Source organism: Glossina fuscipes, unplaced genomic scaffold (genome assembly GCF_014805625.2).
Source record: "Glossina fuscipes isolate IAEA_lab_2018 unplaced genomic scaffold, Yale_Gfus_2 2, whole genome shotgun sequence".
Taxonomy (NCBI): Eukaryota; Metazoa; Arthropoda; class Insecta; order Diptera; family Glossinidae; genus Glossina; species Glossina fuscipes.
In genome coordinates, this window is record NW_023998416.1 from 10,619,035 (window position 1) to 10,636,336 (window position 17,302).

General features: G+C 31.9%; 1 protein-coding gene across 1 annotated transcript in view; it reads right to left on the reverse strand.

Moving 5' to 3' along the window:
• The window catches only part of LOC119633176 (estradiol 17-beta-dehydrogenase 11), a 24,996-nt gene extending 8,870 nt beyond the window's left edge, over nucleotides 1–16,126 (reverse strand). The window contains exon 1 of the mRNA XM_038026540.1: nucleotides 15,753–16,126. Within this exon, the coding sequence (XP_037882468.1) occupies nucleotides 15,753–16,019 (267 nt within the window). The 5' untranslated portion in view covers nucleotides 16,020–16,126. The remainder of the gene's footprint in view (nucleotides 1–15,752) is intronic.
• Nucleotides 16,127–17,302: the final 1,176 nt, after the last annotated feature.

Genomic DNA, 17,302 nt, shown 5'->3' on the forward strand with positions numbered 1-17,302 from the left:
AAAAAAAAAAAAAAAAAAGACTATAAAAATAAAACGAAACTTTCAATTTCAAATGCAATCGCACAACATACGCGATTCATTTGTTTTTGCTTTTGGGTAATTTGTCCCCGAATTTATAAAATATAAAAGCTTTGAGAGAGATAGAGAAAAAGAAGAAAAAGAGAGTCTTTTGCTTATTTACATCATTTTCTTACTTGCTTACTTGCTTACTTGCTTACTCTCCTGGATAATGTAAAAAAAAGTTGCAATTATAACGATGGTCATAATAGATGCGAATAGCATGGCGTATTGTATGCTTTACTAACCGGCAAATAAACTGGGTCAACTAGTACTCAACTTGCTATTGTTGCTACTGTTGTTCTTGTTATTGTTGTTGTTGTTGTTGTTGTTTTCGTTTTACTTTTTGTTGTTATTATTATTTTGTTATCGTTATTAGTTGATATAAATGCTAATAAAAATCTATATACATATATGTGCTTTTGTGGTCAGGTAGCCAAGTAAGCCAATCATTCATTTCTTGAGAGTTTTGGCGGTGAATATCTGTTACGCAAAAGGTAAAGCCACTGCCAACATCAGGACGTATGTTATTTACGACAATCTGACATATATTGCCAGCATTACATATAACCGCGTAGCCAGTTTCTTGGCAATGTCTCTCTTATTTTTACTCATTGTTATCTCACGTCACGTTTAGAGTTCAAAAAGTGTCATTTTGAATGTTTTAAAAAAAAAAAAGAAGAAATCACACTCAATTTTTTTTATATTAAATAAAAAAATGGGATATTAGAATGAATCACACAGGCAGAGAACAAGTAAGAAAATTATATTTAGGCTGTGTTCGAATTTTTTGCACCCATCCTGTTCGTCTTAAAAACAAACAAAAAAAACAAACAAAAAAAAAGGGCTTTCGATACTCTATAATATGTGGGCGTGGTTGATCCTTTCCTGTTTTTGTACAGTTACTTTAAGAGGACCCATAGAATGCAGATCCTTTTTCCTTCCTTCCTTCTTTTTGGCAAAAAACCACATTTTTTCCGTTTGAAAACAGACCTGTGTTCGGTTTATATCGAACCTTAAGTGGTCGTTTTGACCGATTTGCCAAATTTCCAATTTTCTTTTTTTAAATATTTTTGCCTATATTTTAATTTTTACTACCAAGAAAATACATATCACGTACCGATGGACAGACGGATATGCTTAGATCATTTCAGAATTTGACGCTGATCGAGAATATGTAAGTTGTGTGGTATCTTTGAAGCTTCTTTCTGGATGTTGCAAGCGTTTTGATAAAATGAATATATCCTTCACCTTTCAACGGTGGTTATAAAAAAGGGAATAATGGAGTTATGCAAATGACAAACATGTCAGTGAAACCTAAGATAAATTGTTTGGATAACGTTAAAAATTCGTGCTAAACGCGGGCAATATTGACTTTTAAACACGTTATACCACTTCGGCTTTAATCATTTCTACCTATAATTCAAATCTTTGAATTTTTAGACTATGGCAAAATAAAATGTCGCGACGATTTTCGAAAGCAATTAAAAATTACAAAGTTTTCCATGTATTAAGCTTTTTTGAAATGCGAATTTATGAATGAAGAGACGTCGCCAAAATGGTACCATCCAATCTATTTGGAATTGCGTTTCGTTCTCGAATCAAAAGCGCGCTATATTTCAACAAAAAATTTTCAAAAATTTCCAAACTTACGTTGAACACAAGAATACGTGGGCGGTCATCGGAGAGATAGACCGACAGTTATACTTAAGTCTAAGCCGCTTCTTAATCTATTCGTATAAAAAGGCGATGTGTTTCTGTGTGTTACATACATTTGCACGAAACTAATATGCCCTTATCGTAAGTCGTTAGCATCGCGAGAAAAATTTGACGCATTTAAAGATGTTTGATGTGTTCTTGAGCAGCCGAATGGCAGATGGCGAGCTCCTTTGCAATTGCAAAGTGATTATATATGCGTTATCCCTCAATATCGACTGCAAAATGTCATTATCAGCCTTATTGATGATCTCCTTTGAGACTAAAACAATATCAATATAGCGAAAAGACAATATATAGTCTTTCCTTGGATCAGCACTTGAATGTGCTTTCATAGTATGGTCCCTGTCCTGTCGCTGTCATGTAGATTTCATTGAATTAGTTAAAAAACAATTACTTACTTATTTTTTGCATTAAGGAATTTTCTGTGGGGACCCTCATGCTTCATTTCCAACCGCACGATAAGAGATAACTAGTAATAGATTTATTCTCGTTGGTGAAACGTAGGTTAATGTTAACTCAGTTGTGATTCTACGTTTACAAAGAGGTCTTCATTTCGGATTTCATATTGGTCACAAAAAAACTCGACATATATACAAAGCTCTAGTATTGACAATGGCATACCTTAGCAAAGCAATAATTTATTGAAGTCAACGAATCAAGCGAAACGGTGGTACAACAAGCTTCGTGTGATTTGTGTCCTTTTGATGTTCCTCAGCAATCCGATCATTGAAACTTTCAAGCTTACGCGCTAGGACTTAAATATAACCTTTGTTCAGTTCTGTAGTTTTCTCCCATTAATAATTTTCATAAAATAATTTAAAAGAGACACTGATTAATCAGAGTCCTCCAGAAATTGAAATTGTACTGAATAAATAAAGTCAGTGCCTGGCAAGTAGTGAATTGACAAAGGTCTTCATAACGATCTAAATGATCTATGTATCTGAAGATGTCTGCTTTCCTATGATCCAAGCGAGCACTTGCAATGCAATTTCATCCAGTAACAACGTTTGCAATGAAATTTCCAGAGGGATAAATGTTTTTCCTTCGACTCAGCTCGAATGGCGATTCTCTACTTTAGGCCGAGGCAATAGCTACCCGTGACAAATGAATAAAGCCGTGCAGTGAATGAAACTCACATTCATCTCGGATCCCATCAAAGTCAGAAAAATAAGCATCGTCGGATTCAAATCTATTGAAACCACATATACTCTCATCGTTAAAGAATATTTCACTGACAGCATTCGTAAACGGGTCTATAGACGGAACTGAATGCATAAGAAAAAACTCTACGATCTTGTTAAAATGAGGGCTATGTGGCTTTTAAATGTTCTCTCTTGAAACTATTAAATATTTATTAGCGGAATTAAGTAATAAAAGGGATATAAATTTTTAAACAAAAGATAATTGAAATGATTATTTTATATATTTATTCTTTAAAGGTTACTCGGCTTAACGCAACAGTCATCATCATCATCAGTCATTCACCGGTATTCAAATAATTGAACATAGAATTACAATTTCATAAAATGGAATGTAAAAAAAAAGAAGAAAAAAAAAAAACAAAGGAAAAAATCATATATATATCATATAGTCTGTTTTGCTACCAACCTTCCATTATAGAAAAGACGTAACGTTGAAAACAGCATTTATTGCGAGAAAGAAAAAAAAGATAAAACGCATGCAACACCTTATGCATTAAACTCGCATGTCATTGCGATGAATCAAATAATGCAAAAAAGGAAAAATGGCATTATAATCATTTGTATCAATGCTGAATGGGGCGTTATTATATATATATGTGCATGTAAAGGTAACGAAACCACAATAACAATAACATTGAAATATTAGCAAGTGGCTTTTTGTTCGCTTGCACAGGCAAGTTAGTAGCAAGTAGATAAGCACTTTTCAATAAGAGATAATTGAAGTTTTGATCGGCAAACCATTGTTAAATGACAGCTATACAAATTGCGTATTGTTGTCATACAAAACCTATGCATGACAAGTGCATATTAATTCTAAAAGTGATTAATGAATTTTTATTTTCTGATATTGATAAATTACAATAGATGCACATAATTTAAATACAAATTATATTTAAATTTTGTTTTTTTTAAATGGTTTCATTTTTCAAAGTCAATGCGTATTAAGTTTTCTGAACGCTTGTTACGCAAACGACACACTGCAAATTATGAACGTGAAAAGCAGAATATATTTATTTCATAATGGATTGTTGTAGTCTGCTTATTTTTCAATCGCAGTTGCAGTTAAGCGTCAAAACCACAACAACAACAAACTTTATTAAGACAGATCGACTTAATTTTAAATCTATATTCCCTTAGGATAATGTTAGTGAAATAAGTCTCCGAGCATAAGTGTTTAAGGGAGATCGCAGCTCATTAGAAGATTGCACAGGATAAAGCATTCCGCTCTAAGTTCTCCATCGGGCGAGGGGAATAGAAGGGGTTCTTTAATGTCACTCTTTCTGACATTATACGCTACGCTTTTCAAAATTAGCCCTCATATGGGTGGTGGTCAAAAAAATGGACCAATGTAAAACGTCAGTATATCTCAATAATTGCGACTTTTAGCTTTAAATACATGGACAGACATCAAAAGGATAAACGAGCGTCGGCATAATAAAAGGCGGGTCGATCTTAAGCCCTTCTGGGTGTGACTGATTTCAATAGTACCCCAAACGCTCGATCTTTTGATGTCACGATGCGATGTGTTACAAAGTGTTCGAGGTGCGATTTTACCAAACTTGGTGTTCATGATTAATTCGACCTTCTACAGAATAAGGAACGACTGCTTAAAGAAGAGGAGCATTTACTTAATTCTGTGAAATTAGAAACGTGCGAGATCCGGTTAGACAATGCAGCCTACGTTTCTCATACGACGTAAATATGATATTTGATTAATCTTCCTTCCCGCTATCGAAAGCTGCGGGATTCAGTTCGTAAGCATTTGTAATAACTTCTTAAAAATTGATAATGAAACAAAAAAAGAATTGAACGCCAAGAATGCCAATAGTTTTTCATTACGCTTTTGTTACCTTCCCGCACGTAGATATAACTGCACGTGACTTTGAAAATAACCAATTTGCGCAATATTCATGAAAAAATGAAAACAAAATATAATGAATAGACACCAATGTAAAGGTAATGTCGGCACACATTTTCTAGAAACCGTCTCCACGTGCACTTAGTTTCTATCCTCAGTCAATTAAAGAATTAATAAAAAAAAACACTTTCCTTTACTATATGCATCATACGTATGTATGTTATGTTACGTACATTACCTCAAGACCGTGCTACGGCTATGCTATATTGACGCTGTCTAATATCGCAGCACTAGCTTACCTTACTCCACTTGTCATTTTTTTCTTATATGAATGATATTACTTTATATGACGCATTGTAGATTTTCAATAAGATGCATATGGTTAACTAGCTTGTTCCTGCTATACTGCTATGCTAGCATATCATTATAAAATTAGGTATAAATGATTAACTTCCAAAATATATAATAAAGACAATAAATTATTTTTAAACCTGATACTCGTCTCTTCGCCAAAAAAAAAAAAAAAAAAGGAAGAGGAAGAGGAAACAGGAAAGATTCCATTTTTATTATAAATATTATGTTATTTATAATCAGCAATTTGAAGAAAAACATAAATTATGGAATATTCAACATCCTACAGTAGAAAATCAAGTGTGCAAATTGGCAGATATGGTCACGTTATGAGCACAATACTACTTTTAGAGTTACAGAATGTATTCATAAACAAAATTGCATAAAAGTTATAAAATAGAATTTTTGCGAAAACCAGTTTTAAAAATTTGACTTAAAAGATAGTAAGTGATGCAAAACCGCCTAATAAGATCAAATCTTCTTCTTTTCTTTGCTTTAAATGAATATTGATAACAAAAAGTAAAAAACATGTTTCATTTTTCACACTCACTGCGCTTAATATAAATTCATTAAAATCAAGAGACCTTCAAGCGAGTTTTGTCTGACATTTTTGAGATATCTCACACTCGATATTTAGATAAATTATTCCTCTCTATTCCTCTCACTACCGAAGAGTGGGCGAATAGACTCAGAAGGAAGTACATATATTCTTGATCATCATCAAATTGTGAATCGAATTAAATATGTCCGTCTATCCCACTGCTCAATGCCGATGATAAGCACTCTTCTCGCCTAAAGAACACATCGACAACAAAATTGAAAAAAATTATTGCATTATCGTGCACGATGGTTGACTTTGAAAATCACCTAAATTGTTCAAAGGCCAGACCCACGGTAGAAAATAAACTGATAGCTACTTTGTTTTCAAAAAGGTTTTCTTTACTCACTACTCATAAACTTCAACTATTTACGTGTAGATATTACGAATGATCTAGATTTCGTCTTTTCTCCGCTTTTTCTAAAGTGAAGAATCGGTCGCAGCTGATACTTCTTAATGCTTTCAGGAGCACGGCCATTACATTGCGTCTGGGGAATCTAGTCAAGAATGCTTATGGAACCGATTCAATAACTAATTTGTAACTTTCTTGCCGCTTTGCCAACAGTTAATAAAGACAGGCGTAGAACGCGGATAAAAGTTAAAAGCATATATAACAAAAAGGAATACATTGTCAACGTCCATGGGTGTTCTAAGTTATGCGCCAGTCTTTCCATGCTTTGTAAAATTATTTACAATATATATAGAAATTAAATAAATCAATAAATAATACATTCTTATCAGTCGTGGCAAAGTCAGCGCACCTGGAATGATCGTAATTACCGTACACACGCGCAATCAGAGTAAAATTTAAACTCAATTCTCGCTTATCCTCACTTGTCGTCTTTCTTTTTTTTTTTAGAATTCCATAAGAGAAACATGTTGAAATATAATAAAAAGTTGAAACTTGGCGAACAGTCAGCTTAATAATTAACACACACATGTTAACAAGCTAAAATAACTGTAAAAAATTTTTAAAAATTTTGATGAATTTTTCTTAAAAAACCCGGTTTCTTAAAAGTACGCTATGGGACCAAAGTTTCATTTTATCATTTATGTAAAATTGGAATGGAAGCTAAACATGTTCAAAAGTTATAGAAAAATACTTTACAACTATTTTCGTTAATAAATATCAAATATTAGATTTTATTGACTTGTAAGGGCTTATCTTTTAAAAAAAAAATCCGCCTGAGTAGCTGAAGGCGAGGAATCTCGACTAGCAAGCCAATGGTCGTGGGTTCGAATCTCAAGTGCGGTAGAGTTTTTAATAAGACCGAAAGCCTTAGATGCTAGTGCTTTTAAGAGTTTAGTCTTAGAATTTATTTTTCTGACGAAATTAATAATAATAATAATAATACCTTTTAAAAAAATCTTCGTATGGAAGGAGATCTGGCGTAGAGATCAATGTATTGTACATTTAACGCATTCGATTTTTATTTCATATTAGAATAGTTGCGTGGGCTAATTTTCTTCCCAAAGCCATATGAAAGCTGATTTTGTGAAATTCAAAGGGTTTAAAAAGCAGTTACCTACCATTCAGATTTTCAGTGCTCATCGTTAATATTTATCACGAATGGAACTCTTTTTTCGCCCATTGACTTTCTCAAAATAAGACGTGATATGGTGTTCGTAAAAATGGCCAGGTTCTATCCATTTTCAACAGGATTTTTCACTAGGCCAAGAACATTGATATGTACAATATACAAAATATATTACGAAATTTATGCCCTACAAACTAAATGTAAAATTATGAACAAGCATCAGGCAGGCAAATGAATAGGAAACCTCGTAGGTCACTGAATCAGTGAATCGATCGGTATAATAAAAGGTACCCGGAGTGTTACATATATCCGCATAGATTGAATATACCGCCGTACAACAATTGCTATAGGGTATAATTTGGATTTCTTCCCAAATTCATAAGAATATCGTTAATGTCCGCGCGTAACCTTATATATACCTTTGCATGTAGCTGTAATGAATGCAGTTTCCAAAACAAAAACAAAAAAAAAACCTCATAATAAAGCAGTTTTCAATCTTATCAAACCATCTTTTTATTGACCACTCATTATATGCAATTTATTGCTGATTTTTTTTTTCCTTTTTTTTTTTAGTAAATTGTTTGAAATCGAGTGTAAAACATTCAAGTAAAATGCTCTTGATATGTCTGTCTACCTTGGGAAAAACTTCATTAATATTGCTCCACATGTGGGCAATGTTAACGCTATCGATGCAAGTTATGAACAAGTTCAAGTAATATATTATGACCATCTGTATAATATAAAGAACATCTGAATATATATATATATTGCGTAAAGCAAAGGTGAAAAAACTTTACCGAAAGATCGTTAGTACATTTTACGAGCATTGTGGATTTTATTTCTAAATTTTTTTTGAAAGTTGAAACGACTTAAAAACTTTTAAAATTACTTAAAAGCTTTTAAAGGTGTTAATATAAATTAATTTAAAATGAATGTCACTTCATTTAAACTATATAAATTGCAATTACAATAAACTTTGCCGTTCATATTATTATTGGCCAAATAACATTGAATGCGTTGTCGAGGTGTTTAAGCAAAAGAATTAGCGACAGAAATCGCTATACTTTTGTGAAATGAAATTCCCATGGTCCCCTTTTAAATGGAACTTTAACAGCAACTTAGTCTACAAATACAATGAGATCACTAAACCGATGCTGCATTTCGTTTTAATTCGAAGCTTTTCAATCTATCCACCTATCTAGGAAACTAGTTCGCCCAAAGGTGTTCAACTGTAAACGACAAAACTAATTACAAGCATTTGTAATCTCTAGGAAGTCTTGGTTCTTGTAATGCAGTTTACGCCATAGAACGCACTTCTCCTTCCGTCCATACCGTTCCGTCCTTCTTGGTCAACCCAGAATTCTAATCCAGTTCAGTTCGCTTGTAAGCACCCGTTTGTTAAAATGTTCCTCTATAGAGAGCTACAACTAACCATGATATGCTCGCACACATATCGACAATGGAAAACAACTAAGAAACCTATATTAGGTTATTAGGTTATATTATCTTTCACACTCATCAACTTTATCTTAAGAAAATGATATTTTGGCACTCTATAGTAATGCATTTTTTAGTGGATGCATTCGATTCCCCAGATCAAGTGTTAGGGACAGGACATTGAAAGTAATAATAATAACAAGCATAAAAACTACAGTCAACCTTGACTGCATGTTTACTTAAAAAAAAAAAAAAAAACAGAAGAAAAGAAAAATTAAATTTCGATAGTCTGTAATATTATGTGGGCGCGGTGGACTTTTCTCATTTTTGCACCACTACTGCAGAGGCTATAGAAAACACGTGCAAATTTTTGGCGCAGTTTACGAGCAATGAGCAAAAAGTCCAATTTTGTGCTTTTGGGGACAGACCGGTATTAATACCGGTTTATGCTAGACTGACAAATCGGTCTAGAGTTCGATACAAGACATAAGATTAAGAGTCCATATAAACATTACAATGTCCCTAGAAGTTCCTTCTGGGTGTTTCTCGAGTCTGAACGAACTGAGTATACTCCTGTAGTTTAGGTGGTTTGTTTAAAAAGTAAAAGCAAATTTTTATTAGATTGAATGCAAACATATCTCTGGGTCAAAGTTCATGGTAAAATGAACCCGAACAAAGGTTCAAATTGAACAACCTTTCAAAAAGGTAAAGTTAAATATCTTTGGACCTTCTATGAACAAAACACACATGCAATATTTGACGCTTACCTCTGCGTAAATGTCGTTAGAAAGTGTTATTAAAAAGTTGAAAATTCAAAGTAATTAGGTGCCCATCATATATACCTGAGTTAAGAATTGATATTAAAAAAATTAAATTTATTTAATTAAAAGTCTTTGTATAAGAAAGATAAATCATTTTATGGATTCACGTATGAATTGCTGAACATTGTATACATTCTAGTGATTCCCCCATAAATCTTGATCAGCATAAAAAATCGTTGCAATTTAACCTTTCATTCACTTACGTATTTGGCAATCTATAAAATTGAAAACTGAAAAGTCGAAAATTTATTTTTCGTCGTTTGCAATTACCATTCGTCCGAGCTATTTAAATAATTTATTTAATAACAAAAAAAAAAAAACAAAGTTCCATTTCAGATAAATCTAATTTTAAGAAAACCTTAACGACTCTCTAACATGTCCAAGGTGAGCAAAGCACACCTAACGGTCTTCTCGTTTACTATTTCTTATTTTTTAAAATAAGAATATTTAAAATGAGTTTTTTTTTTTTTTTCAAAGCAAACAATATATTATATGTGAATATATAAATATTTTATTAAATAAATTGGTACTAATAATCATTATTAATAATTAAAATATGCCCTAAGCCTCCCAAGTGCAACTTCCCATGTGATAATCTATGTTAGTTTGATTAGCCTTTGAATAATAATTTTATGTAAATGGCATTTTATAAAATTATTTCGCATTTAGAATTTTAATTATTAATCATTCCTTTCGCATTGCATTGAATTCGTGTCAATTTCATTCCTGCTTCTTAATTGCCTTGCATGGGCTCAAATTTAATTATCAAATAAAATACACATTTTTAATATCAAGGTAAAATAAAAACATTGTCGATATATTCCGATTTGATATCTGCTATACATTATAACCGATAATAGCTCGTTGTGATCTTTTTTCTACACCTTTTGCGCTGGAGGTTATATTAAGTTTGCGCGAGCGTAAGCAACACATAAAAGAGCCCACCTCTTATTGTATCAAACAATAATTCTGAATCGCTCCGTCTATATGTTCGTCTGCCCGCCTAGTGTTTGTCCATGTATACCTGTCCTCAATCTACAGGTCGCAATTTTTGGGATATATTGATGAAATATGATACAGTGACGTGCTTTGGCCCAAGAACGAATGAGTTGCATCCACATTCTCGACATCCCCTCATAGCACACCTTGTTTTGAGCAGTCGTTAAAAGAAAAAAAATTATAATTTTGAAAATTTCTCAACAAAAGTCCCTGAATATTGATATCTCGGCATTCTAAACTGGCGAGAAAACTTTGGCTTGGGCTATTTTTTGAAAAATAAGCCAGAAAATCCCTTGCTACATCTTTTTAGGCGTCTTAAAACTCTTACTGTCATATGTAAGAACCCAAACTTTAATATATATATATATATATGTATATATATTTGCATATGTATATGTATATATATATGCTTCCATTTCTATTATATATAAACGTAAAAAAAGGATTATTTTCCAATGATAGAAGATAATGTTACACCGCAAGTTATTATCGCATTTCATTAACTAGGTCCCATTACACAAAATAGTTAGCACAATTCAATCCAATATCAATATCCAATTCCAAATATCGAATCGTGTATCTTTAAACTTGATAGTTGGAATTCAATCTTATTCGCAATATATAAGCGAATGCGACAATGGCTGGACGAATAAGACTAAACAAACTGAGGAGGTCGCACACGCATTCCATTCTTGCATTTCACGGCATATTTTTGTTCTTCGATGCAAGCGATTCATATTAACATAATGACATGTAGAAATATTATAGCCTCTACTGATATAGAGGGCGTACTTCCACAAATGTGCACAAAGCAGGTCCGCCTTTAATTTATTATTGTTGTTTAATTTATTTGTAAGCTGTTAAACAAGTTTTAAAAACATTAAAATTATGTTTAAATGCGATGCAAAAACATCAATTATCTGATATATGAACGCTTAAAGGCATTGTATTGAGCATGAATACAATAAAGGTAATAGCAAAGGAAAAATGCCTTAAGCTTTAAGCCTAAAAGTAATCGTCTGAAGTACAAAGTTAATGAAATTCATATTTTAATAAAAAGTACGAAGTATTTTATATTAAGAAGCAAAGAAACTGAAAAAACAGAAATTTGTTTATTAAACATGACTATCAACTAAAGACGAGAAATGCCTGAAACAGTTATTAAAATGTGTTATATGCTAATAAAACTTAACCTTTGTAAACGAAATACAAAAATACTTAAAAAAAATTTTACGAAACTTTTTAATCATTAATAATGTTTTCTCTTTTGACGACATCTTATATATCGTATGTAAAGAAGAGAAAATCTTCGAGTAATTGCCAAGCAAGTGAACTGTGCTCGGTATTTGCGGTAATTGCGATCTGAAGCAATTGTAACTTGCTTATGTACATTGTTTTGAATATTTTGAATATTTTCTATGAAAGAAGTGAAACAGAGACAGTAACTTTTGCTGCTGCTGCATCAATTCTTCGAAAGAAGAAGATTAATAAAAACAACAAGAACTGAATGGCATTAGCGAGGAGTTCCTTATTGTTAAACTCAATTTTTTGATAAACGTTAAAAAACTTTAAGTTCGAAATTTCATAGCGATTTAACCCCGATCTAACCACGATCAGGCTTTGACGCTCATTTGAATATTGATTTTCATATTTTTTGTTCAATTATTTCAAAAATTTATTTTTGAAAATGAAATATGGAATAAAAGTTAATATTAAAAGAAAAAAAAAAGTGTTTGCAGGTATAAGGTTAAAATTGTAGATTGCACACAAGGATATAAGACGAAGAGACAGACAAGCAGACAAGTTTATATAATAAAAGCCGGATCTAGCCCATTGTAAATAGCGTTCGTTCTTGACGAAAACAGGCCCTAGTACCAAATTTCATCAAAATATCGGAACGATTCCGACCTTTACGTTGAACACAAATATATAAGACGGACAGACAGATAGACAAATTCAGATCAATTCCGAAAAAAATGACTGAATCGATTGGTATAATAACAGACATATTTTTCCCAAGTCCTTCTGGGTATTATATAATAAACCTTTGCATCACAAGTGGTTTAGAGTAAAAACTTGCAAACTTTTATATGGAGCTGACAAAAAAAAAAAAATATTTAAGCTACAGACAAAACAAAGAGCATTTTATCCCTATAATTATCATAAGTGATTAAGCGCCACATTAGCCTACAATTCGATGTCAAAACGCATGATCGGACTAGCAGTAATAACAGAAATATTTTTTACGATTTAATTTAGTTTTCTTAAGTATTTGTTCATTTAAATATGGTTTATAATAGGCATCCTAGGGTCAAATGTTGGTAACTCTCAGAACTTATGCTAAATTGGCAGCTTCAATAAACTTGATGTAAATGAGAAGAAAGTCCAACGTAACTTAGTAAAAAAAATTGTAGAAAAGTTTGAAATTTTTAGCATTGGTGTGCCTACTGGGTAAATCTTCTGCTACCCCCTTAAAGTTCTTTTTGTATTCATCAGATTCCTGCATCTACTCTTGTTTTTTTTTTTTGTTTCATCTCCTCAAGCTGCAATACTTTGCTCGGTACTAACAAGAATAGTAATTGTCGTAGGTTATTTGAAATTAAGTTAATAGATTCCCATTTAATGAAAGTTTTTTTGTTCTACAGATCGAAAGAAGATTTCGAATAATAGGGTTTCCAAGGATCTTCTAAAAATTACAAAGAAACATTTCAAAGCCTGACTGACTGCCTTGTTGGAAATTTTATTTTAAATTACTGCGGTAGATTTGTAATGGTATATGATATAATATATATATATATATATATAATAGCGCATTAAGATATTTTTCAAGTTTTTTGTTTTTTTTTTTGACAAAAACCCCTAGAATTGTGCAAAATACAAAGTTTAAGTTTTTAATGCCATTTTGATTGCAATATAAAACCGTATAATAAATGTAAATCTATATCGTATATTATACCATATATTTTTCAATAAAATTCTAAACACGAATTCATGATTATGACTGCTTTTTAATCACTTCTTTTTTCACTTAATATTTTATTATTATTTTTTCACATTCATCGCCTATATGTGGACACCCCGTTTAAGGTATAAGAAATATGACGACCTCGTTTGACTTGATGTCCATCATTTTTGGAAACTATAAAAACAGAGAAAATTATGCTAAGATTAGCGATTATGCCGAGATTTGTTGACAAACCTGACCTGAAATTTGTGAAACCTAATTGCAACTAGAGATCCGTCATTGATTACTAAACATGACAAACATGTGCTTCATGCGACTTTGTTTTTCATCTTCAATTTTCTATCACAGTTTTGTCTTTTTTGCGTAGAAGTTTCACTAATAGCTCTACTACTGCTTGCAATTATATTAATATGCTCTCTTGAATTATTCTTTAAGCCTTTCTCGATATTTATTGGAATCCTGCCTTTGGACATTTTAGATACGACTTGCATAATCCTCAACACAATGTTCCTAAATCCATTTATTTATTTGAAATCTCGTAATCATACTTTGTCGAGATAGAACCAAAGTAGAAAAAGAAATCCAAAAAATACCTTCTTTCCGCTTATGCATCGAATTTTTGGACAGCAATCGACGGTTAGGTGGATAACATTGGATTACGACTGCATCTTTGTCCTCAATCGATTCGGTACAGGAACTAATTCCTTTGCCTGTTCGTGCCGAGCTTGTTTCGGAATTGGCGCCTTATGGGCTTGGTGGACCATGTAGGTACTATTTCTTTGGTCGAGTTAGGTCACCCACACATCCAGGCATACCCACGACCACAAACCGAAAAGCTTCAAGATAGGGAATACGACGACGAGTTTAAGCCTGCGTACTTAAATCGGCTAATGTTCTACAATATATGAGGTTCACATTTGGTTTCCTGTTTACGGATTGCACCTTATATAAATATTTATCTACTCTTCATATCGTAGCACACTTTGATAAATTCTTCTCTAATATATATTAACAAATAAGTTCTTTCTCTCGCTGAAAAGGAGTAAAGAAGGAAGGATCTCTTTGTTCATATCGATCTTACAAACCGATCATGCAAACTAAACCTTTGTATAAAAACAGGAAGTAACGAAACGAGACAAACAACTAATAGAACCATAACTTAAGGCAACTTATCATATAAAACAATCATCAAAAAGTCGTGCAAATTTTTCACGTGTTAATGAAAAATTGCTGACAATTGATTATCCTAATCAATGTCCCTAAGAACTTGCAATATGACAATGACTTTGGGCATTCGTTTAATATTATTTTCTCTAAGGCTATAACAATAAAGTGTTGCTGCCTTAATGGCCGTAAATGTTGCCAACGAAAAGCTGGGCAGCATTCATACATTCATTCGTCATATACCTGATTTGAGTACTTTTTTCAATGCATTATAAATATTGATAAAAATCAAATACATCTGGATATCGTAATTAAAAAAATAATATAAACCTCGAGGATAAAAATTTTGTAAAATCAATCGCAATTAAGATGAAAAAATATTTACTTAAAATTATTAACGCGAAACTCAGATTTTAAAACAATAAAAGTTTATTAAATCATTAAATTCGCAAATCGATTGTATCTTAGCAACACCGTCTCGCGTAATTCTATCCAATTAACATCTAACTTAAGAAATCATTTATTATATACATGTTACGAGCCAAGAGGATTAGTTGTTATTCGTTTCCAGTCTTTGTAGTGAATTGTCTTAGAGGTGCCACATAACGCAACGCGAATTTCTAGAAGGATTCATTTTATTGCAAATATTAGAATTTGTTGCAATTAGTTGGTCGTATCCCATTTCCTAAACGATTGAGTAGTCAGATGGGAAAGTTGCTTAAGTTTGTCGCGATATTTTGATTCAACAAAGTCTCTATTGTGGGCTGAAACATATCTGTTCCAAGCAATTTAAAGGACATTTTTTTATAGTTCACATAACGATTCAAACGATATGCGCATTCACGCACCCACAAAAATTATTCGAGCAGAAATTAAAGATTTTCAGGAATTTATCTGCTGGACTTGTTTAGTGGCCACGAAGCCGCTTCAGAGTTGCATGCCATGCTAGTGGCAAGAAAAGAACTCAAGAAGCTATCCGATCAACTTTTTTAATTTCGCTTAAAGAAAACCTAATAAATACGAATTTCTTTTTTATAACTCACTTGGACGATGACACCAATGCAGTAAAATATAAATCTCCAAAATTCCAAGAATGCATTAAAATATCTCAGTAATTTGCTTTTAGAAATTCTTAGATGAAAAACTTGAATTTTTTTATTATTAAATTTTTTATTAATATTATCGCTTAAACGATTGCCGCTGTTCGAGGCATTGAATATGTGATGATATTCATCCCTTAAATTTGTTGCTCGACTGTTGATGTTATTATTATCATGAAAATGGCTTTGATTATTATTTTCCTCAAGCATTTTGCTAAGATTTTTCTTAGGTTATTGCACTATTTTTAAACACAATTTTTTTTCTTTTTTTTAATTATATGTTTGCGTAAAGCTCGCAAATATTTTGTAAGAACTTTTTTTTGATATCTTGGAAAAGCGATATATATATAAACAATCAATAATAATGAAAATAATTGAAACTTAAAGCCGTTTTTTTTTTTTGCTCTGGCAAAATTTATTTATTTATATTTATTGCAATTTTTTCTAAAACAATTTTGTTTTTCTTTTCTGTTAATATAGCACAAAATCGTTTTCGCGGTACATACACAAGCATACGCATATAAAACAGAATTTTAGTTGCGTTGGCACGTCCGCTCTCATGAGCGTAACAAACATTTGTGAACGTTGAAACGTTAAAACGACACCAGAAAGCCTTCTTAACTTAACTACGGGTATAAACAGCGATGAATGCGAATGTTTTTGTTTGGTTTTCTGTCGTTTTTTTTCATTTTTCATTTTTCTTTTTTTGTTTTTTTTTTGTTATTTTTTTTTTTCATTATAATTATTTTATTTTTGTTTTCGTTTTTGTTTTTCTATAATAATTCTGTGTTGTGTGGATTTAGCAAGCACTCGAGCTTAATGTATCTGCAAAAGTACCCTTAGCTTTTTCTTTATACTCTCTAGACTACTGCTGCTGCTGCTGCTGGTTGGGTTGGTTGTACCAGTAGTTGACGATCAAATGTTTATGTTTTTTCAACATATATTACATACATATCTATGTTAAAGCTAACATTTGCAAGTAAGTAAGTAAGTGAGTGAGTGAGTGAATGAGCGAGTGCGCTGCTTATTCCTCTTAACCTTTCATTATCAAAGACTATTTGTTTTTACTGTTTTTACTTTCAAGATAAAACACCGCACAACATAGACCTTCATTCGGTGGTCATTTCTTTTAGTTTTCTTTCTTTCATTATTCAATTTATGTTTCGGTTATGCTTTAAAGCACATACGCATATAAAGATGTTTTTTTTTTTTTTTTATTATTTTTTAATGATTGCATAATGATTTCAGTCATCATTGAAATGATTTACTACACAGTAATTAGGGAAGAGTGGATGATTAAAAACTGCGAAAAGTAGAAACGAACGAAAAAAAAAAATTAATAAAATTTACAAATGGTTTTATAGAAAACCTTGCATTAGCTAACACTAATATCAGTTATTAAAATCATTTACATATGAGTCAATTAAATGATTTTTAATCCATAAAACGTTTCTATCATGTCTATAATCATTTATTTTACTTGATAATTTCTC